The sequence below is a fragment of the Adiantum capillus-veneris genome, chromosome 10, assembly GCF_014529385.1.
Source record: "Adiantum capillus-veneris isolate H3 chromosome 10, ASM1452938v2, whole genome shotgun sequence".
Lineage (NCBI taxonomy): Eukaryota > Viridiplantae > Streptophyta > Polypodiopsida > Polypodiales > Pteridaceae > Adiantum > Adiantum capillus-veneris.
In genome coordinates, this window is record NC_140940.1 from 10,540,419 (window position 1) to 10,562,218 (window position 21,800).

Genomic DNA, 21,800 nt, shown 5'->3' on the forward strand with positions numbered 1-21,800 from the left:
AAGCAAGCTGACTCGACATTGCAGTGGATACGCCAAAAGTTACACGCTTAAAATTGTTCAATCTATTTTGATTGCATATATACAATATTTCTTGCCACTAATCCATTGGTCTCGGCATAAAATCGCTCTTTTCATGTCTTAGATTTTGGAGCAATCTTGGAGAGCTGATCCACAAAAGGAATGCTTGAGATTAGTGTCTATGGAAAAGATTTGTACTCCACGAAAAAATGGGGGATTGAACATTCCTAATATTCATATACATGTATTGGCCCGTGCTTCAGTTTGTTCAGCAGAGACAACCTTAGACACAGATGTTGGCACCAATGTGCATGGAAATGACGTCACATAGCTTTGGAAACTGGCCAAAATCTGCTTGGGAGGTTGTTTTTGAGCGATTTAGGGCCATATCCAAGGATGTCCTTTTGCTTCTTCTCTTTTAGCGGATTGCATTACTTGACACGCGTGAAACGCTCAGCCAGGTAACTCTTTGAGATTCGAAAGTTGACATTGGAGTGCCGTCTTTTCCGAAGCCTTGGCTGAACAACAACCTCGTAGGGCATACTTCATTTCTCAAAAAAATGTAAGGATGATTGAGGTTGTGATCAACGATCGGGGCCAAGTGCTTTCTTTCCATCATGCTGTGTGTCGATATGGTCTCGGCTTGCATTATAGGCCCTTGTGGCATTTGATCCGCGAGATGTTATCTCCCTTTACACCAGTGCCTCCTCTTCTTTCTACTGACCGACATGAAGATTGATGGCATTCCCCCTGCGCAAATCTCCGCCAAGCATCTCTATCAAAAGTTGCAGCCTGATCCTTGGATTTCTGAACACTGCAATGCATTATGGAACATCAACAGACCCACATGGTGGTGGCGGAAAATGCTTCAAGCTATTTGGAAATGCAATCTTCCTTTGAAAGAGAGAATATTTGTGTTGAAATTCTTGCTCATTTGCTTTGGTATTGCCAGCATACTAGGGATTTTGTTCACCAAGTTACTCCATCCCTGGGTTTACGTTTTCCCTCACAGCGTTTTGAGAAACATTTTTGGTTGTTTGGACTGCTTCCTGCTCCCCTGAGATCTAATAAGATCTTCTTTTCTCGGGTACGCTTCTGGCTTCTTTGGGGTATCGGGAACTTCAGAAACCAATTGATGTTTCACCACCCTCCCTCAGATATCTTTGCTGCATTCAAGGTCTCCTTGAGACAAACATTACAGTTCTGCTTCGACAATGGTGACCTATCTCTGGATACTTTTGAGCACTTTTCCTCTGTTTCTAAATCTCGGTTTAGGCTTGCATCCTTCTGATGTATAGCCCTCTTCGTTTGTATACCCTTTTCTTTGTGGGTGGGTTTTCCTCTTGTTGAGGTTTCCCACAAATAAACCTCGATTTACAAAAAAAAAAGGTGCTGTGCGTGTGCATGAGTGCGCTCGGGCACACTCCCGCACAATAATGAATCTTTTTTGGCCTGCTAAAAGGGCAAAGGCTACAATGCTGTATACTCTTTTCGTCAACTAAAATGGGGACATGTTTTTCTGGCATTTTGTTGTGAGCGAAAACTTTTCGTATTGGATGATAAATGAGTGGTTCACTTCCTATGATTAGTAACCCCATCAAGACTCATGATTTTCCCTTATGAAAAATCATTTCTTTTCAAGTAGTTCTTTACACAGATGGGAATGTGAGAAGCTCAAAAGTTCTTGGGTGGCCTTCATAGCATCTATAGATCTATTCTTTCTATGAATCCATATACGTAGGGTCCATTTACGTGTGTGTGAAGTTTGTGATGACATTGCAAAGGGCAAGCCATGTTTACATGGTGTTTTTGCTTATTTTAAGGCACATGTTGTAAGCAGGGGTCGCTCAAAAAAGGCGAAATGGGCCAGATGTTTCAGCGTTTGACTGCTTCTGTAAAAATAGTCACAACTCACTTTTGTTTTCTTTTGTAGTATGTTATTGGAGGCAGCCCCGTGATGCTATCACTTGTTTTGGTCTATATTTCTGACGATTAACATTGATATCTATATTCAGTGCAATATGCATGAATTTTAATGCTAAAAAAGCCTTTGAAAAGCCAAAGCACATACATTGCCTTAAGCTCTGCCACCTCTAGCTTCAAAACTTTGTCATTTCGCAAAGCTTTGACATCCTCATCAAGTTGGGGAGCGGTCCACCGATTGTTGGTTGCCTCCATGTAGGGCTCAGTAAAGATAACTTGCTCTGTTAGTCTACAGAGCTCAACATTGCCGCAGAATTCCGCAACTGACAAGCACCAAATCCATTCCATCAGAAATCAAGTGCAATGCCTTGCAAAGGATGACTTAAAGACAAGTAACGCAATTTGGCATGGAAAAAGAAAAATGATTAAGCAAAAACCTAAAACATTTCACTTAAAACATACAACTATAGTCTGTTACCAGCAGATCGGTGTGTTGTAGTTGAGATTGCTAACAAAGAGGTATAGAAAAGTGTCTTTGCCATGTATTCAGACATGTGATCTCCTAAACAAGGGTAGATAATGCCTTTTATGAGCCCTTTCCGCAAAATTATATGGGGAGGCTCTAAATACTGCATTATAATGATAGACATGTGCCGATCGAAATGATAAAGGTCTGGTACATGCTGGGGGCATAAGGTCCCCTGTTTCTTCAGGGCAATTGCTTCAAAATAAGAGCGATCAGAATTTAGCTGCCAAGACTCGCCAACACACCGAACGTATGGTACTGACTGCACCAAAACCAACACGCACGAGAATAAAGATAGAATGATTACTCAAAAAGCTCCAGTACCGAAGGGAACAAAAGCAGATTCTTAAGGATATACACCTATTATAAATTAAAGCTTTTCCAATACAGTACTTTAAGTTAGTATCAGCACGATAGATTAGTATCGCTTCGAAGGTGCAGGGAGTTTACCTGTTTCAGCACAAAAGATCCACAAGGTCCTTCTATGATATATACAAAATTAAGATTCCCATCTCCAACTTCCACCACCTTCCAATTTGACTCTATGCCTCCTAACCTGCTTGCTAGGCTTGAATGCTTCATGATGTAATCAACCACGGATGTGGTGTTTAATACATAGAAATTGTCCTTAGTCTCAGGTGTGTCTTCATCCTGCTTACAGCCATTTGAAAGAGCTTCACTTGTTTCATGTGACATGCTCTCTTTGGATGAAAGTTCACTGTGGTCTTTGAGAAACGCAGGAATGTCGAAGGCTGCTGGATCTTCCTTTTTTGCTATTATGCCCTGCGCAGATAACAGAAGCATGATTAGAGATATCTTGCTGATTGTACATACGGAAATATGACACAAGTACTGCACATCATCATAAAACCACCTTGTCAGTAATGATGGCTGTGATCAACTTTGCTGGAGTGACATCAAAGGCTGGGTTCCAGACATGAACTCCTGATGCTGCTACCTGCAAACCTTGTCCTCCATGTGAGTGAGTCAATTCTTTTGCAGATCTCTCCTCAATAATGATGCTGTCTCCTGAAGACAAAGTACTGTCTATAGAAGTCAGAGGAGCTGCCACATAAAATGGGATACCATGATGCAGAGCTGCAAGGGCGAGGTTGTAGGTGCCAATCTTATTGGCGGTATCACCTGAAAAAAATGAAACTGATTTACAAGATAAAAAAGTAGCAACATTTTATCTCAAAACCAACATGTCAGGGCTTTTCTAGTGGTGCTAGCCAGACATTTCTTACATCCGTCAAAAAAAGATAGAAAGAAAGAAAGAAAAATAATCATGTGCCTTGAGACCGAAAAGTGTAGTACAAACGTCTCCCACAAACAATTTAGAAACAGTCAAATCCTCAATTGCGAAATGAAAGTGAGAAGTGTGAGGCAGTATCTGCTAAAAGCGCTCCCTGATGAGAAAGTATGAAAGAGGGATTCCAGAATAGAGATTTTCGTTCTCGAGTTGAATAAATGATGTCTCACGTAGAACACAAAGTTGCATTGACCCAATTAAGCAGTAAGTATGGTCATTTGCATCTGAAGGTATCCTCTGTAAACACATGATTAGGCATAAATCAAGAGAGCTGGCAATAGGGCAGAGAGATAGGATATGGAGAGGGAGGGACAAATGGAACCCAGAACAAAATCAGACTCGCACCAAGATGAGACACCACCATAAAAAGGGTAGACCAACTCTCTAATGCTTTCAGCAAGCACAGAGGGAGAGTGGACAGGAGAAATGTGGGGCTGCAAGTACCTATATCTAGGCATTAAGAGTGAAGCAAGCAGTCAAGCAAAAGCACCCTGAGACAGAGAAGACACTCAGGGTAATGCATACCGTCGCCAACCTACAACTAATGGCATATACCTATGTTGAGAAACACTTTTAAACTAGGGTGGAAAGCAGCTAGTAGGTGAACCTCTGACAGCAGGGAACACAGAGATGTGCAACAACGAAATTGAAGATGAAGCTGCAGATCCTCCTCTGAAATCGGTAGGTACTTACGAGAATCCGTCAAAATTTGGCACTATTAACAAGACTGGAGGAATCATGAGCTTTGCTAGAAATATTGAACAAAAAATTCGCGCATTGCCAAAATAAAAGATGGCAGAGCGCTATCAATTATGAAGCCTTGTTAGATATATTTCTTCAGAAGTAAGAATGAATTTATTGAAAACTTCTAGAGGCTGAAGTCGGTCTATGAGACACAACTATGTACATGTGTGTGTCCTCTGGGTATCCAGAAAAAAGACAAAAGTGCTGAAAATAAACATGCTATGGATAAAATAGACTGAAGTGGGGTGTGTATACATGTGTATGAGGGATGAGGGGGATGAGATCAACATCTAATCGATATGAAACTATATGCGCAAGAGAGTATAACCATGATCTGCAAAAGACTAACTAGTTCCATCTGGTAACAAATTGGGGTTGTAGCATAGTCACAAGGGACGCATTCCAGGACGGGGAACGGGGACGGGGCTCAAATGGATTTTTTGTGTAAAAAAGAGGGCGGGACGGCAAGTGGGGACGGGAAGCCCGTAAAAGGGCGTCCCCTGTGACTATGGGTTGTAGTAAGGCATGCATCGGTGGGTACTATAGCAGCAGGATCTGAGAATGCCCGCTCCATCACCCTCTGTCCGGCCTGCCCATGTCATAGTCCACATAGACAAGCTACTACACTATCGAGCTTATGGGATTTTGTACCAGCAATTTCGTGATCCTGTTTGCAGGACTTGCATGTCCGAATGAGTCCATCATATGAGGTTTTATCAATCTGGAACCCTCTTTGCTTGTACAATATGTTTGGCAGATGTTATTGCCAAGATGCATGACTTCCACAGCACAACTTGGCCCCTTATCCTCTAATTCTGTTTATGAGGTAAAGGAGAAAAGAAACCTTTCCTCATAACACTATGTTGAAATGTGATTCTTGTAGCTGATCCACATCCTACTCATAAGGAGCATTTGATTATGTGGCCCGGCTACAGTGCTCCAATTTGCAGTTACATACTAATGGCGGACTAGGTGTGGGGGTAGTCCTAGTCACTGACTAGGACGACCTCTTTACAACTGAGCCCTTTGGAAGGAGACAGTTGAGTGGTCGCGAGGCCACCTGCCTAGATGACCCTCCACCACATTGGTCTACTCAGCTGATCCCTCTGCTAGATATTTTGCTCTTGTATATATTTTGAGAAGCCGTTACTTTCAATGTCTCACAGCACGCTCCATGCACTAATGAGCCTCTACATCCCCTTGGTCTCAAGCTAAGAGTGCTGCCAGCCAGGTCCATGTAGCTGTTACATTGTGAATTGTGGAGTTAAGCAAAGCTTTGAGGCCCATTATATTTTATTATCATTATCATTGTGCTCTTCTTTATCCGTTATGTTCTGTTTAAAAATAATCTAGCAATAGCGATAGACAATTGCTTGTGTGGTTCGCTATGAGTGAGATTCCGTGCACACTACACAGAGACTGTCAGAGAGGCCCACTCACAAGAGCACATACAACACAATACAGTTTCCCTTCTACAGGTGCTCTCATTTTTGGCACACCCGCTGGGACCTCAATAGAAGTCTCGCTCAATTTCAGCAGAGCTCAGCCTCTGCTAGTACAAATCCTGCACGTCCTCTAGTCCTCGTGCTTCTCGTCCAGTTTTCAAGTCCTCGTTCAGCCATCCTAATCGTCCTAGTCTGGTCTACTCCACTCAGTCTAGTCTACTAGTCCAAGGGGTGAGATCTAGTCCTCTAGTTATGTCTAGTCCTCATCCAGCCAGCCTACTCGTCCTAGTAATAGAGTCTAGTCCACTTACCTACTCATTCTAGTCTAGTCTACTCCACATGATCTATCTCATGTATGACACATACCCAAGGACACCAAGGCGAGTCCTGAAGCCCATTGAAGCTATATCAAAGTCCACGACAACCATTCTTACATGTTCAAAGTATCCTTATGTAGCAGAGTTCACATCGTTCATGTTGATTCTACACTCGATGATGCTTCTACAACCAGTTTAGTTCCAGTATTTTCTTAGCACCATCAGGTTCAACATGATCAATAGATGCTATGATAGCAAACTTTCTAGGTTTGGATTTTTGGTTTGCACATCAAGTAAAATTTTTGCTTTTTTTTTGCAGATTGGAGGATTGGGATTTTCAGAAGGATTTTTGAATCCAAATGACTTAAAAATTTAGGGTTGGGCTATAATTATTATGTGGGTCCAGATGGCTAGATGCTGGCTCAAAGATATGGGATGGGTACATGGATTGCGATCCTTGTTTGTTCATAGAATGAGCTAAGAATTGGGGAATGTGTCCTAATACCTAATCCTAGCACGCAGATAAAAAATTTTCAGATTCAGATCAAAATTTACTATGTTAGCCCAATTTCCCAGCTTATGGCCATATTTTCCCGACTTTGACCAAAACTGATTTTTGGAGCCCTCTTTGTTGCAATCCTATGGTTAGTAGGTGTTATTTTTCCTTGATTTGATGCTTTGGTGATAAAAAACAGTTGTATGACTACTGTGTGTCAATTCTCACCACAATCTGTCTCTAATTGACCCTCTACCCATGGTACCAAGTTTCATGTTACTGTCAAGCATTTTCTGGAAGCAATTTGACTCTTCAAGCACATAAACACTTCCCAAGTTCTCAATTTAAGGTCTTAGTCTGGGAGTAGTTTTGATGCAAGAAGGCCATGTTATTGCTTACGAGAATTGGTACCACAGATTTATGAAAAAGAGCTTTTGGCAGTTATCCATGCTCTTACACAGTGACGACACTATTTATTCGGAGCTGATTTCACAGTCTTTACGGATCATCAGAGTTTACGCTACTTCTTGTCACAAAAGCAGCTTTCAGAAAAGCAGATGCGATGGGCTAACATTCTGTCACGGTTTCATGTTCAGGGACAGAAGTGACTTAGTGGCAGATGCATTGTCTCGGACCCTTGGTCCTGGCTATTTTCGCTTTACATCACCGAAGCTTCCAGGATATGGTTAAGATTTTTGAAGCAGATTAGTACACGAGAGATTTGGACAATACTTTTGCCAAGGTTCGCGAGGCTCTAGAGAGTCTCAAGCACGGCACAAGAAAGCAGCAGATAAACATGGACACGACTTGAATCCCCAAGCAAAGATCTTGTCAGATAAGCAGAAGAATTGAGCTCGCTGCCGCTGCCTTCATCCCTTCCCCTGCGAACGCTCCCTCAGCCCCTCTCCCTCGCCATCCCTCCCCCGTCGACCCTGCCCTTCACTCCACGCTGCCAGCCAGCGCGCATCCAGCCCAGCCCGCCGCCTCTGCTTGCCTCAGCCCTCATCCCACTTCAGCCAACCCCAACCCGCGTTCAGCCCTCAGCCTGCCCGCCCCTAGCTCTCCCGCCTTCAGCCGACCTCTTCGCCTCAGCCCCACGCCTTGCATCCCCGCATACATCCCCCCCCCCCCCCCCCCCCCCTCCCCAAGCTCGCAGGAGTCTATCCCCACGGCCTTCTGGGAGCTTCGCGTCTTTTTCGCCTTCCTCGACTCAGCAGCACACACAGAATGGCAGCTTTTGCTCCACCTCAGAGGGACTCCACTGAAACCCCCTCGCCCAACACCGCGGAGCCGACCCTTCGACTTGCTCTTTCGCAAGAAGAGCAAGAGAGCTTGATGGCCGAAGTGGAGCGCTTGCAAGCCACTTCGGTTATCTGTAAGATCGTTGGCACTGGGCCCAATCGTGGCGAGGTTCAGGATTTACTACAGGCCCGTCTTCTCTCCGATGTGGGCAAGATCACCGATGTCCAGATCCTTGGGAGAGGGTACTACCAGGTTGAGTTCGAGTCTGCAGATATGATGACCAAGGTGATTTCGATGAGCCCACTCGGCATCAAAGCAGCTCGAGCTTACTTCCGACGTTGGCATCACGCTTACTTCCGACGTTGGCAGACTTACCAATTTCAGTCTGTTTCCCTGGCCTAAGGCGAGAGCACCATCCCCTCCTACCCAGGATTGGTACAATTCTGGAGGCTCTACGCACGACAGCTTCAGTTGTGGCCAAGGCTACAGGTCTACCTACTATGCGGGTTCTCGTTCGTGACACGCACTCCCTCCCCAAGGTGGTACTGCTGCTTAGGGTAAGTGGGGGATGGATCAGAGAGTGTGTGAAGTATTCGGGTCTCCCGAACCAATGTTTCATATGCAAGCAGATGGGCCATATGGCAAAGGCATGTCCTCGCAGGAGACCTCGACCCACAGCGCATGCGTAGCCTCCCAAGGCTGAGCATGCCAAGCAGCCAGGTACACAGGATGCACATGCTGGTACTTTGACAGAGACTAGTGACCAGCCAGCTGATGGTTGGCAGCAAGTGCCAGGTTGCCGCCGACAGGGGAGAGCCCACCCCACTGCTCCTCCTGGTGGCTGACCTTTTGCAGCTCAGCAACATTGGGTTCTGACTAAGAACCGTTTTGACCCCCTTCAACAGGACCTGCCTAAGGAGGCCCCGTCCACTTCTGTTCCTCCACCACCGCCTCCTCCTCCCTCAGCCGCTGCTGCCCTGCCTCCCCCACCTTCGCCCCCCGCCCCTCCTCTATCCCCGATGGGGCCCACAGCCCGGTCTCCTGACCCTTCCGCCACTCCTCCTCACTCCTCATCGCAATTCGGGCTTGCTAAGAGACTGTACCCTCCATGTTTTTCGAGCTACAGAGCGAGGGTCGATTACACAGAGTCTCAGTAGAAGCCCCACAGGTTGCAGAGTGTTGTTTTCAGAGGATCCGAGTTGTGGGCATCTCTGGGAGGACTTGTGTCATAGATCCAGAGCCAACAGCTCTTGAGACAGGCCACTAGTGGCTGTGGTCTTGGGAGAGCTGTCCACTGGCACAAGTGCAGTGGGACCCTAGAGAGTGGTTTTGGAGGGACCCTTTCTCCTCAGCCGACCATCCAAGGGTCCCTTTCTTTCAGTACACTGTTCGACTGGGACGTCACGTACTGGTAGCATGGAGAGAGGCTCATCTTGCTGCAACATCTCATTGGCAGGGGAGGGTCTCACAGGTGAGTTCTTGTCAGCTTTTTGGGCAAGATGGTGGGACGCCAGACAGCCGCAGCGAGTCACGTTGTTCCAATGGTTGGTTGCACATAGAGCTACCACAGTAGGGAGCTGGCTAGTACACAGTGGCCTTTCGGCAGCATGTGCAGCTTGTGACCATCCTTTGGAGAGTCACTGTCACTATCTTTGGGACTGCCCTATGGCACAGAAGGTTTGGCTTCGGGTCCTTTGGCTGATGCCAGCTCTTTCCACAGTACGGCAGTACACTTGGGGGGTAGCTGCTTGGTCCACCCTCATGCGCCCTGCACTACAGTTTGAGCTATCCTCCACCATCAGGATGATAGTGATACAAAGGAGTAGACCTACACTCCAGCCTGCTACAAGGCTTACTCCACAAGAGTGGTGCAATGAGAGAGAGAGGTGTTGGGAGCTAGTCTGTGGCCCGACACTCTGGTTCATCTAGCGCGCCCGCTGCTTCTGCATCTTTATGGCTCGCCTTGTGCCACCAACAGAGACTGTTCGAGATTTTTGGCTGGAGCTGATCCATACTCTCAGGGGACAGTTCGAGAGACTTCAGGGCAGCTCCGACCGCATGCAGGAGCGTAGAGAGGCGTTCCTTCGACTCTGGCGTCCTGGGCCTTTCTTCACCATGGTTTGTGGTGTGCTCAGATGGCACTACTGTCCACCTTGCGGCTTTTCTCTCCTCCCATCTCCTGATTTAGCCCTCATTGTACATATGCTGCTTTTTCATTGGGAGAGTCTCCCCTTATGGTTGTTGTAGCCCTCTCTGGTAGAGGTGGTTGTAGCCCTATGGGCAATTTCATTAACTAATAGAAGGATCTTTTTCTGGGTCTCTTATGGCAAAGTTTTTTGGGTGCATAATGGAGATAAAATTGAGGGATTGGGTTGAAGAGAATGGCAAGCGTGCAAAAAGACAAGCGGGTTTTTGTCAACACCATAGTGTAGCAGGGCTACAGTGTCACTGACATGGGACAAGCAGTTGGGCTTGAGTTAGGCGGACTCTTGCCTGAGCTGTGACACGTGGCAAGTGTTACGGATGGTGGTCCAGTGGACACCGTGGCCAGATCACCACCACCTCAGTTAGGAGATAGGCTTAGTTGGATTGGGATATCTACCAACTGTTGGTGGCGTTTAGGAGATACATATGAGTGGTTGGTTCCAGTGGATGGTACGCATCGTCAGCTACTTTTGTGTGGTCAGTTATCTAGAGTCCATTATCTTCAGTTATACACAACACGTTTGCACCATCCCTGCACAGTTGAGCTTCGACACCCCCACTGTACTTATGAGATCTGAGCTGGAGCTGAGTGTGCTGCCACGCCACAGTGTGTGTTGGTTTCTTTGAGTTTGTCGATGATCGTGCTGTTCATGATCTGCTAAGTCGTACTGTTGTTGTCGCTCTGTTATCCTTGCTCTGTTGTTCTTTGTATTCTGTATTTGCATTTTGTGGAGTGAGACATCATGCACATTGCACTGAAGAGCACCCACTATAGAGGGCACGACACATTATCTCCGCTACAGGTGCTCTCATTTTTGGCACGCCCGATGGGACCTCAACTGAAGTCTCACTCTCTGTTGAGGTACAAATCGAGGAGCTACCTGGTTTTTACCTAGCCTCGCCTATTTCGTCTTTTGCACAGTACAACCTGCCTGTTGGTCTGGTCCAGTTTCACCCTAGACAGCTTAGTCTAGCTGACCTAGTCTCTCGCCCTGTTGGTCTGATCCTCTCTCGCCCTCGTCCAACCAGCTCTCGTCGTGGTCTAGTTCTTCCTCGTCCATGGTCTAGTCCTTCCTCGTCCCTGGTCTAGTCCTTCCTCGTCCCTGTCCAGCCAGGTGGTCTAGTCACTCGCCTTGGTCTAGTAGAGTCTAGACCGGTGTTCAGCCAATTAAAATTCTTCTTGCCGAAAGCTTGGTTGGGTTTGTGGTTACTGCATGACACAGACAAGGCGGTCATTAGAGCGTCAAAGCGCACTACGGAGTCCTCTGAAGCACTACCACAGAAGATATCAACCCTTGGTACCTAGTAGAAGTCCACCAACCTCATCACCCATATACCTCCGCATACGGCATCATCCATTCCTCCATCCGGTTCTACATCTTCCAGGTCACCTTCCCCAGTAAAGCTCTCCCATTTTGTTACAGCAAGCTATTGAGCAACAGGCTCCTGAGTAAGAGGTCATGGAGGCGTTGACCAGTGTTTTGGCCAAGGTAAACATCAAGTTTCCTACTTTCAAGGGACTCTCCTTAGAAGATGCAGACGACCATGCAAGGAGGTTTGTATCTCTCTGTAGAGGTCGTGGTCTTAATAGAGAAAATGCTTATTTGGTACTCTTTCCATCTACCTTGGATGGCTTAGCAGACAAGTGGTATAGTCAGTTTGCAAAGAACCACTTTGCAATTTGGGCCACTTTACGACGACAGTTTTGTGAAGCTTTCAAACCAGGGGACTTCCAGGAGAAGGTCTTGGATGAGTTGGCAAACCTTATGCTCCAGCCAAATTAGACTTTCGCAGAACTCATGACCCGAACAAAATCTTTGATTGCCAAGCTTCCTCAACCACCAGGTGAGTTCATGGTCAAGAAATGGGTAGAGAAGGCTCTTCCAAAGACTTCTCAGCAAAAACTCAGAGAGAATCTCCGACCTGATGCCACCTTGGAGAAGTTTGTCGCAGCTGCTACTATGATAGAGGGAGCTAGGAAGTTGTTCACCAACTCCCCTCAGGTAGAGACCCCCTTAGTGTTTTCGGAAAGTCCTTCTGATCCGTTAACTTCTTTACGCAGGAAACTGGAAGCCCTAAAGTTACAGCGAGCTCTTCAAGAGCAAAGGTCCTTCTCTCTTAGACAGGAGAAGCCTCCACATCACGAGGCATTGGAGCAGATCAAGCCCAAGCTAGAAGAGCTCAAGTCTCAGCAGGAAACTAAGGCTATGGTTTGGTGTAGTTCATGCCGCTCTCCAGGGCACCCTCCACATGAATGCCCCCTTCGGGTTTACTGCCACTTCTGTGAAAAGCCTGGACATGAGGACAAGGACTGCTACTACCTCAAGGGGTTGCGACAAATACAACAAAGTCTTGGTCACTCTTCAACAAGAGCCAGCACCTGCATCCAACATGGTTTCTCCCTGTGGCCATCCACACCACATGCCACCTTTATTGACAGCCCCTCCCATGCAAGGTATGCAAAGTACTTTTTCGTCTCATAGCTTTTATCATACCCATGCTCCCTCATCACCTCAAAGCTTCTATGCCTCCACCTCCAACTCCATGCACCATGAGCAAGGACCACCTCACCCTTCGACTCGCCCATTGAATCGGCCCATTTTGTGCTACAGATGCGGGGAATATGGTCATTACCAAAGCAATTGCCCTCAACCAGAAGGGTCCCCTCCCTGCCGTCATCGCCCTGAAATAAAGGATCACTACAGTAAGGATTGCCCTAAACTTCGTGCATCCACGGCTCTGAACCCAAGTCAAGGCCAGAATGAGTTTACCTTTCCCAAGCTCAATTTGATAGCAGTTAGCACCATTCCTCAGCCGCCCCCTTCTGCCCATGTAGTTACCCCTGGATAAGATGCAGTTGGTCGATGAGCCAGTGGGCGTCCTCACTCGGGCCCAGAGAGCCGCTCTTGGCCTTAGCATTCCCGCACGTACCACTTCCCCACACATTCTCACAACCCTGGATACCTTGCCTTCAGCTGTTGACAAGCCATCACCCAGTGACAAGCAAGATTCCAAATCTTTGCTCTCCAATATTGATGAAGCCTTCTTGGAAGCAGTTTCCGATCTACAAAAGATCAAGGTCCCAGAGAAACCACTGGTAGAACAAGAAAAGCTTACAGCAGAGACAATCTTGAAGAACACCTTCAAACAAGTGTCCCTCTATGACATGCTGCGGCTAGATGCAAGTTTTAGAAGTCACACCCTTGCAGTTATTCAATCACTTTACCCCGGAGCAGGTCCTAGTGGCGGGCACCTCCAGTGCAACCATCAGAGTCCTATATGATATTCCATCCCGCTGCTCCCCTCACTGATTATAGAAGCCCTCGTCTCACCATGTCCGTCTTGGGGCGACAATTCTCAGGAGTGATACTGGATGGTGGATCTGGCATCAACTTGATGCCCGACACTATGTTGGCTTAAAATCTACAACCTACCCACCCTGCTCCCTTCACAGTTACATTGGCCGACCAGAGGACAGTCTACCCACTGGGCATAGTGGACAAAGTGCCCGTGCAGGTACAAGACTTCACATTTAACTTGGATTTTGTTGTGGTTCGTCTTCCCTAGGTTGAGGGCCGATTTCCCTTGCTCATTAGTAGACCATGGCTGTGACACACTAAAGCACTTCATGATTGGGGAAACGACGCCATGTGAATACATAGTCCCGGCTCCCCAATGCAACCCATTCACCTAGAAGGAGGCATGGACCCTCTTTTTTACACTAAAACTCCATTTGAGCCCCGTCCCCCATTCCCCGTCCCGGAATGCGTCCCTTATGACTATGCTTTCTGGTTCAGGCTCTTCATCAGCAATATACATATCTAAAGAGTTCACACTGGGCGGACTCTCGCCTGGGCTGTGACACGTGGCAAGTGTTACGGATGGTGGTCTAGTGGATATCGTGGCCAGATCACCACCACCTTAGTTAGGAGATAGGCTTAGCTGGATTGGGATATCTGCCAGTTGTTGGTGGCTTTTAGGAGATACATATGAGTGGTTGGTTCCAGTGGGTGGTACGCATCATCAACTACTTTTGTGTGATCAGTTATCTAGAGTCCATTATCTTCAGTTATACACAGCACGTCTGCACCATCCCTGCACAGTTGAGCTTCGACACCCCCACTGTACTTATGAGATCTGAGTTGGAGCTGAGTGTGCTGCCACGCCACAGTCTGTATCGGTTTCTTTGAGTTTGTCGATGGTCGTGCTATTCATGATCTGCTGAGTCGTACTGTTGTTGTCGCTCTGTTATCCTTGCTCTATTGTTCTTTGTCTTCGGTATTTGCATTCTGTGGAGTGAGACATCACGCACATTGCACTGAGGAGCACCCACTAAAGAGGGCACAACACATTATCTCCGCTACACATAGCACCATGGATCATCTTGTCACTCTTCGTGTTCTCATGGAGGAAAGTCGGTTGAAAGGCAAGCGATTGTATTGTTGCTTTGTGGACTTTAATAAAGCCTTTGATATGATTCCACGTAACAATTTGTGGAGATGGATGGAAGAACTTCAAGTGCCAAGTGAGTTTATGCTTGCGGTTTCTCGAATTTATGAGAGGTGATGTGTCAATTGCGCATGGGAAGAGGAATTTCAAAAAAAATTGCAAGCACTATTGGGGTTGACATGAAAGAGGCATAGTTCCCTTTCAGAGAGTAGTGGCCTCAAAGTTGAGCGCCCCTGGCGGTATTTCTTTATGCACTAATCAAGAGAGTTTACAACTGCTTTGTGTGATCACACACAATTGATTTGATACTATTGAGGCCCTTGCAAGGTAGTTAGGTACATCAGGTACCATACATTAGATATGTGTACGCTAAGTATATTGTTTGTTACCCTCAGATAAGGTACGTAAGGTATGCAACCTATTATAAAAATAGAAAAACTTTTTATATATCAAGCATTGCTGATCAAAGATAGAAGTTCAAAAATTTTATATACATTTTTTTTTTCAAAAAGTCTCTTTCAAGTGAGCTTACAATGCTACTAAATAACTATAAGAATTAACTTGAAAGCATAGTAAACTATGACTCAACCACCACGCCTTTTCAATTTGAAAAAATGTCACAAGGGAGACAGACGGATTGGTAGAATAGGTACAGTACGTAACGTACGTATGGTACGGAAACAAGGTGTTAGGTGCGCAAATTGATGCAACCATGGGCCCTTAGCCATTAATTTATAGGCGCTTTAGCCAAATGCAACTGAAAAATCATATGTATTGAACCTAATTGGAGTAGTTTTTTTTTTTATTTCTAGAGATACCTACAACTTGAAATTACAACTCACACACCCGACTCGGTGAGGTGGAGCATCCCAGCTGGATAAGGTAGGCCAACCCATTATATAGACTTGGGGAACAGCCCTAGGCTACATGTCACACGAGCTGTCAAGGGGGTTTGAACCCAAGACCTTGGACACAAGAGGCTCTTGCTCTATCAACTGAGCTAGCACTCATTGACTGTTTGGGGTTATTTTGACCCAGTCTAAAATTGTTTGATCATGTTTTGATTGTTTGAATTCAATATTGATTGAACCTGTTTGGTTATGTTGAACCTTAAAGTGTCTCATTGTTGTGCACAATGCATGGCTTCTCCTTATGGTTGGTTTTCACAAGCATAACCTTTGTTTTGGATACATTCACAATCAGCCCACTATGCAAGAAAAAGTTCTCAAGGACAGCCATAAGCTTTTGTGTATCCTCTAAAGTGTGTGCTAGAAGCACTACATCATCCGCATACAACAAAAGCATGATTACCGCATTGCAAATAGTGACGTCTTCAATGCCTTCTTCTTGCATAAAGTCAAGTACCATTTGTTCCAATTGATCGATGCATAGACTAAAGAGAGTTGGTGACAACGGAGTATGAAGTGTTCTCAAGTTATTTTCCAGCCATTTTAACGTATGTTCCAGCTATTCTTCCCTTGGCGCATGTTGTCAGCCGGTTACAGGTAGCTAGGTTACCGCCTGCCTGGATGATCCTCCACCACAGTAGTCTACTTAGCTTATCACTCTGCTAGATATTTTGCTCTTGTATATACTTGATGAGCCATTCATTTCAGTATCGGTCTGTCTTGGTCCAGAATCTAGAGTCAGCACATAGTCTCACAGCACACTCCATGCACTGATGAGCCTCTATACCCCCAATGTATCCTGTTAGTCCTTGGTTTGGAGCGAGAGTGCTGCCAGCGGGGTTGTTTGTAGCTGCTACATTGTGAGTTGTGAAGTTCAGCAAAGCTTTGAGTCCCATTTTATTATGTTATCACTGTACTGTACTTTACCAGTTATGTTCTATCTATGATTATCTAGCAGTAGCCAGTAGACAGTTGCTTGTGTGGTTCACTGAGTAACACGTCATGCACACTGCACTGAGAGGCTCCCACTCACACAGAGAGCAGCACGACACACTTTTCCTCCAACAGAGTATGTGCAGTTAACTCACTCGGGACGGATATATTAGAGCACAGCTGTGATGGTAGATAAACTGATCAAAATGGCATACTTCTTCCCAGATAGACTCACAAGTCACTTCAAACCTTGGCCACAGCCCCCTGTCCACGATAGAGCGAATAAATTGAACACGTAAACAGGGTACTTGACAGCCAATGAGGTTATGGGACAGGTTCAAGACATCATTGTGAGGAATATCCTCCAGCTAGAGAGCTGAATTCTGGCAGTAATGCTACCTATGAGTATTAGAGGCAATAAAACAAGCAGGCAGAGGATCTGACATCTCATACAATTCCTATGATGGTTACCAAAACTGTAATTTATCTTTCAGTAAAAAATATTTCAATGTGATTCTCATATTCTTGTACCATTAGAAGCAATGCGATCTGCACCAACCACCACAGCATCTACTTTTCCAGCATTTTGAAGTGCTGCAGCTGCTGAATCTGCTATAAGAACTGTGGGTATTTTCTCATACACCAACTCATATGCTGTCAACCGTGACCCCTACAGAAAGTTGAAAAGTTTCTTTGTTTGAAGAACTGTTCCAGAGACTCCAGCATCCTACTTCTAGCAAACAAAAGCACAAGAACTTACCTGGTTGAATGGTCTTGTTTCAGTACAGTAGACTGTCTCAAGCTTTCCCTGAAAATTGAGGCTTCTAATAACCCCTAGTGCAGTTCCATATGCTGCCGTCGCCAAACTGTTTCATAGAAGCTCTCATGACATGTGCTTAAAGCAAAGACCATGCCAAGGAAAACACTGTATTCTTACCTCCCTGTATTGCAATGAGTTAAAATACGAACATTTTCCTTTCTTTTACAGTGACTTAAAATCAAACTGGCACCAAAATCTCCGATAGCCTTGTTTGACATTACATCACTAGCAAGCATCGCTTCTGCAGCATCCACATAGGCCTGTACATTGTGAGTAAAAGCAAGCATTTTAAATTCAAGGTAACTGCAAAAAAACTTGTCCTGAAGTTTCTGGATTAGTACCACAATCAGCAGTTAAAAATCTGAAGACATAATAAAGGAATTACAGTATAAATATCATCTGCACCAGATGCCGTGAGTGCAGCATTGTTTGCCCTTTCCTTTAACTTGAGAGCAGCATCTGATAAATTGACAGCTGTTGGACGACTGTATACAAATTACAATTAGGAGTTTCCAGAAAGCCATGCTACGCAGCAAAATAGGTAGGTACATTTGGATACCTGGACACCAAATAATCCAGTCTTTGATGTATATACTGCAATGCTCCATGCATGTCTGTGGGTTTTGTGCCTAAGTTAACCACCTCAACGGCTAGAGACAAGGCTGCTGCAATTGCAATAGCGGGTGCACCTCGGACCACCATCTCTTGTATTGCATGCCTACAAGCACCGAGTCAAAAGAGTCTGATAAAAGATCTATATACCTTCATGAACCAAGAAAAGACAGCAAAAGAAAAGCAGAGGCTAAAGCAAAAAAAGGTAACAACACAATAAGAAGACGGATGCCGAGCAAGAAGCTTTGAGTGATTGCAGGGAGAAGGGTCATTGTTTGCGGAATTGCCCCAAGCACACCCGAAAATCCTCGGCTGCCTTGAAGTCACAGAGGCCTTTGCCCACCTGGAGATGTTACCTTCGGATACTTTCTCCATGGACATCGGAGGTAGAGTCTGCTTGTTGTACAGGATTCTCTAGTTCAGATTCTTGGCAATGGTGCCTTAAGGCAAATGACACCTTCGAAGAATCTTCCTATCCAACATGCAAAGGTACTACGGTTCCGTTTTTATTGGCAACTAACCAATGATTCCTATTCACAGTGAGAGCACATTGAAGCTTATCCCAAACATCAAAGGGGGAATGCATTCCTCCAAATTACTTTATGTTCCACACGATCTTATGTCCATACACGAGATGTGCAAGCTAGGCATGGAGGTGGCCTTCACCCAGCATTCAGTCTCTATTCGGGTTAGCACAGGTAAGGAGGTCCGCGGGGGCACAATGGACCAAGAACTCTATAAGCGACCACAAGCTCTCCTACAGGGGATCTATGGCATTGCCGGTTTGGTCACTTGACTGTTTCCACTCTTGGTCGAGCCTTTCGAGAGCACATGATTGATGACTCACCCAATAATAGGAGTAATCAAGGACTTTGCAGTTCCTACATCCATGGAAAGTACCATAGAGAGGCTATTCCAAAGCACGCTAACTGGCAAGCTTCTGAGGTATACACCGGCTTATGTGGACCTATGCAAAACTTCATCCCTTGGCAGATCTCTTTATTTTATAACGCTACTCCTTGATGACTTCAGCCAATTCACTTCGGTATATTTTCTCCAGTACAAGGATAAGACCCTCGAGATTTTAAAGGATTGGTGCAACTTTAAAAGAATTATTTAATGAGCAATTGAAGACCATGCGTGCAGACAAGCCTCAATGGTGAGTTCATGTTTTTGTGAAGTATTGTACGGATAATGGCATCAAGCGGAGTTGTGAAGCGGGATAGGACTTTCGTTGAAATGGTGCAGACTATGCTCGAGCATTGAAAGCTACCTAGGCTTTGTGGGCAGAGGCTGTTGCCCCAGATGCTCACATCCTAAATTGTTCTCCTACAAATTTGCTTCCTCGACAAAATTCATTTGAGCCCTTCATTGGTAGAAATCCTGATCTCTCCCATTTTTGTATTGTTGTGACTGATGCCCATGTCATTGTTCCAGAGAAGTCAAGACAATTCTCTTTCTAAAGGCTACCTACCGTCTTTGACCTAGAGCAAAAGGGGATCATGGTTAGTCGTGATGTCGTCTTTGATGAGCATATTCCTTTCAAAGAGGGCTTCAGCTCCCTCCCCATTATCCGCATATTTTGCATCACTTGGCTATATTGATGATGAATCTTCCCTCCACTAGATGAGGAACCCCCCTTCCCAGCTCCTGTTCCTCAGGTTATGGAAGCTTCAATACAGTTGTGCGTGTATTTGTTTTCACACACCAACCGGAATCACGGAGCATAGTGCGCAAGCATGTGTATGTCTTACCTGGTGTCTCTTTGCAAGTACATTTGGTGTAGCCTCCAAATCCAAATAAGAAACTTGGCACACATGGCAAAGTCATTATTAAGGAGCTTTTAAGGCAATACAGCAAGTCAGAGTAACATACAAAACTGGTATATAAGGACCTTCATGGTCTCATTTTGGCATAAGTGAGCAAAAGTAGCAGAAGAAGCATCCCTCAATCAGAGCACGCTCTCTCCTTTGTCCTTGGATATTTTGCAGCCACCAACAGATCGCAGCCCAAGGAGCTTGCAGGCTGCATTCAGCCCAGTGGAGGAGTCCATCGCAGCCAATGAAAGGAAAAAAGGATGCCCAGAAGAAGCCCTATACCCTCAAGTTCACTTTGGGCAGCCATGCACATATCTGCATCTGCGTGTTTTTGTCTCATGAAGACGATAAGAAAGAATAAAGTCAACAGGCAAACATAGAACAGAAATAAGGTAAACAACGAAACACAATCAAAACAAAGCTGTCCAACACAAGATAGTAAAAGATGAGCACAAAAGAGATTAAACAGTTTACGTGAAAAAGATAAGAGTGAAGAAATCAACATGCAAACACAGCATAAAATACAGCAAACAAAGAAACACAATTGAAACCAAGAGAAACAAAGTTATCCAATGTGACATTATGACAAAAAATTTAATGCATTTTGGCATTCAATAAAAAAGAAAGCTCAAAACACTCCACCAAACATACATAAATGTGCAACATACTATGAGTTACAGCACCACAGAACTGAAGCATGCATTGATCAAGTCAAGAGTTGCATCAACATGAGAATGGGAAATAAACTAGCATTCGTCTTGATTGGATATGAGTGACTCTTTCGCTTTGATAACATTAAGGACTACCATGTCTCTAGGGCTCAACTGTTAAAGTGCTTACACAAAAGAAACCAACATTTGACAAATTTTGAAAATCAATTGTGTATACTACCATCAAAAGCAAACTGAACCACTAGAAGAATCATTGAAGCCTTACCAACCGCTAGAAGAATCATTGATCTCGACGTAAAGAGTCTCCAATGGCAATTTTCTCTGTTAGAGGAAAAAGGAAATTAAGGCAAGATCTAACTTGGCTGTAAGGATTATGATCTCAAACACAAGCTGCAAACACCAGTTAAGAGCAAAGCTACAAAAACACTCAATATTGAAACACGCAGCCTCTTCAATCAAAGCAACCAACAGTGTCACACAAAACAGATACATACATTAAGGAACAAAAAAGAAGAAACGTGATTGGAACATACAAAACATGACCAAGTCTACCGTTCAGAACACTTTGACCAAACAGCATTCTTAAGTCTATCAGCATGCTTTTTGTTATCCTCAGGTGATAAACTATCATGGCCCCTCTTAAGTTGCACTTCGCCAATAAACACAGACATTTCCAACTCGACAAGCAAAATCTGGGAAAACATATAGATTGGGCACTGTCTACAGGATGTTATGTGGTTCTACGAGTCGTGCGCTTTACAGGAAGACGAACAAAATACCTATTTCTAAGAGTCATGTCACAAATTGATGATGAGGCACCCTGTGCAAAACAACAAGAGAGAGAGCGGAAATATTGTGGACTGCTGAACAGATGTAGACACTAAACCTAGATCTAGGTCTCCCACATACTAGCCACAAAATTGGATGGTTGAAGCTTTGCAAATCAAGCACTATATTAACCCCCACAATCAGAGGCATTCGGCCTTAAAAACTGATGTACCTCTTTCATAATTAGTCAATGCAAGCTTAGTTCTTTTCTCTAATAATGAATGGTTCCATTGTCTACCCACCTTAACTCTACTTCCAACATGGATGTTGTGGCAACTTCTTGATGTGGCATGTATGGACTGATGATAATGAGGCAGCATGCTGGTGTGGCATGTGTGGCTTGATGATGATGTGCTAGCCCCACTTGTTGCTTTACTGAACCACCGATGTGGGTTATTGTAAAGGCTTGGACACTCCAAGCGAGAAATCAATCGCAACACACGAACAGAAACTTCAAAATCATTGAACTTTAATAGAGAGAGAGAGAGAGAGAGAGAGAGAGAGAGAGAGAGAGAGAGAGAGAGAGAGAGAGAG

At 45.0% G+C, this 21,800-nt stretch overlaps 1 protein-coding gene across 1 annotated transcript in view; it reads right to left on the reverse strand.

Moving 5' to 3' along the window:
- Positions 1 to 666: 666 nt before the first annotated feature.
- Positions 667 to 21,800, reverse strand: part of LOC147448441 (NagB/RpiA/CoA transferase-like superfamily protein) — a 61,167-nt gene continuing 40,033 nt past the window's right edge. The window contains exons 2-12 of the mRNA XM_086521403.1: positions 20,704 to 20,759; positions 17,898 to 18,056; positions 17,724 to 17,823; positions 17,456 to 17,598; positions 17,279 to 17,384; positions 17,050 to 17,188; positions 3,342 to 3,610; positions 2,918 to 3,250; positions 2,420 to 2,729; positions 2,090 to 2,264; positions 667 to 832 (exon numbers count right to left, since the gene is read on the reverse strand). Of these exons, the coding sequence (XP_086377529.1) occupies positions 667 to 832; positions 2,090 to 2,264; positions 2,420 to 2,729; positions 2,918 to 3,250; positions 3,342 to 3,610; positions 17,050 to 17,188; positions 17,279 to 17,384; positions 17,456 to 17,598; positions 17,724 to 17,823; positions 17,898 to 18,056; positions 20,704 to 20,759 (1,956 nt within the window). The remainder of the gene's footprint in view (positions 833 to 2,089; positions 2,265 to 2,419; positions 2,730 to 2,917; positions 3,251 to 3,341; positions 3,611 to 17,049; positions 17,189 to 17,278; positions 17,385 to 17,455; positions 17,599 to 17,723; positions 17,824 to 17,897; positions 18,057 to 20,703; positions 20,760 to 21,800) is intronic.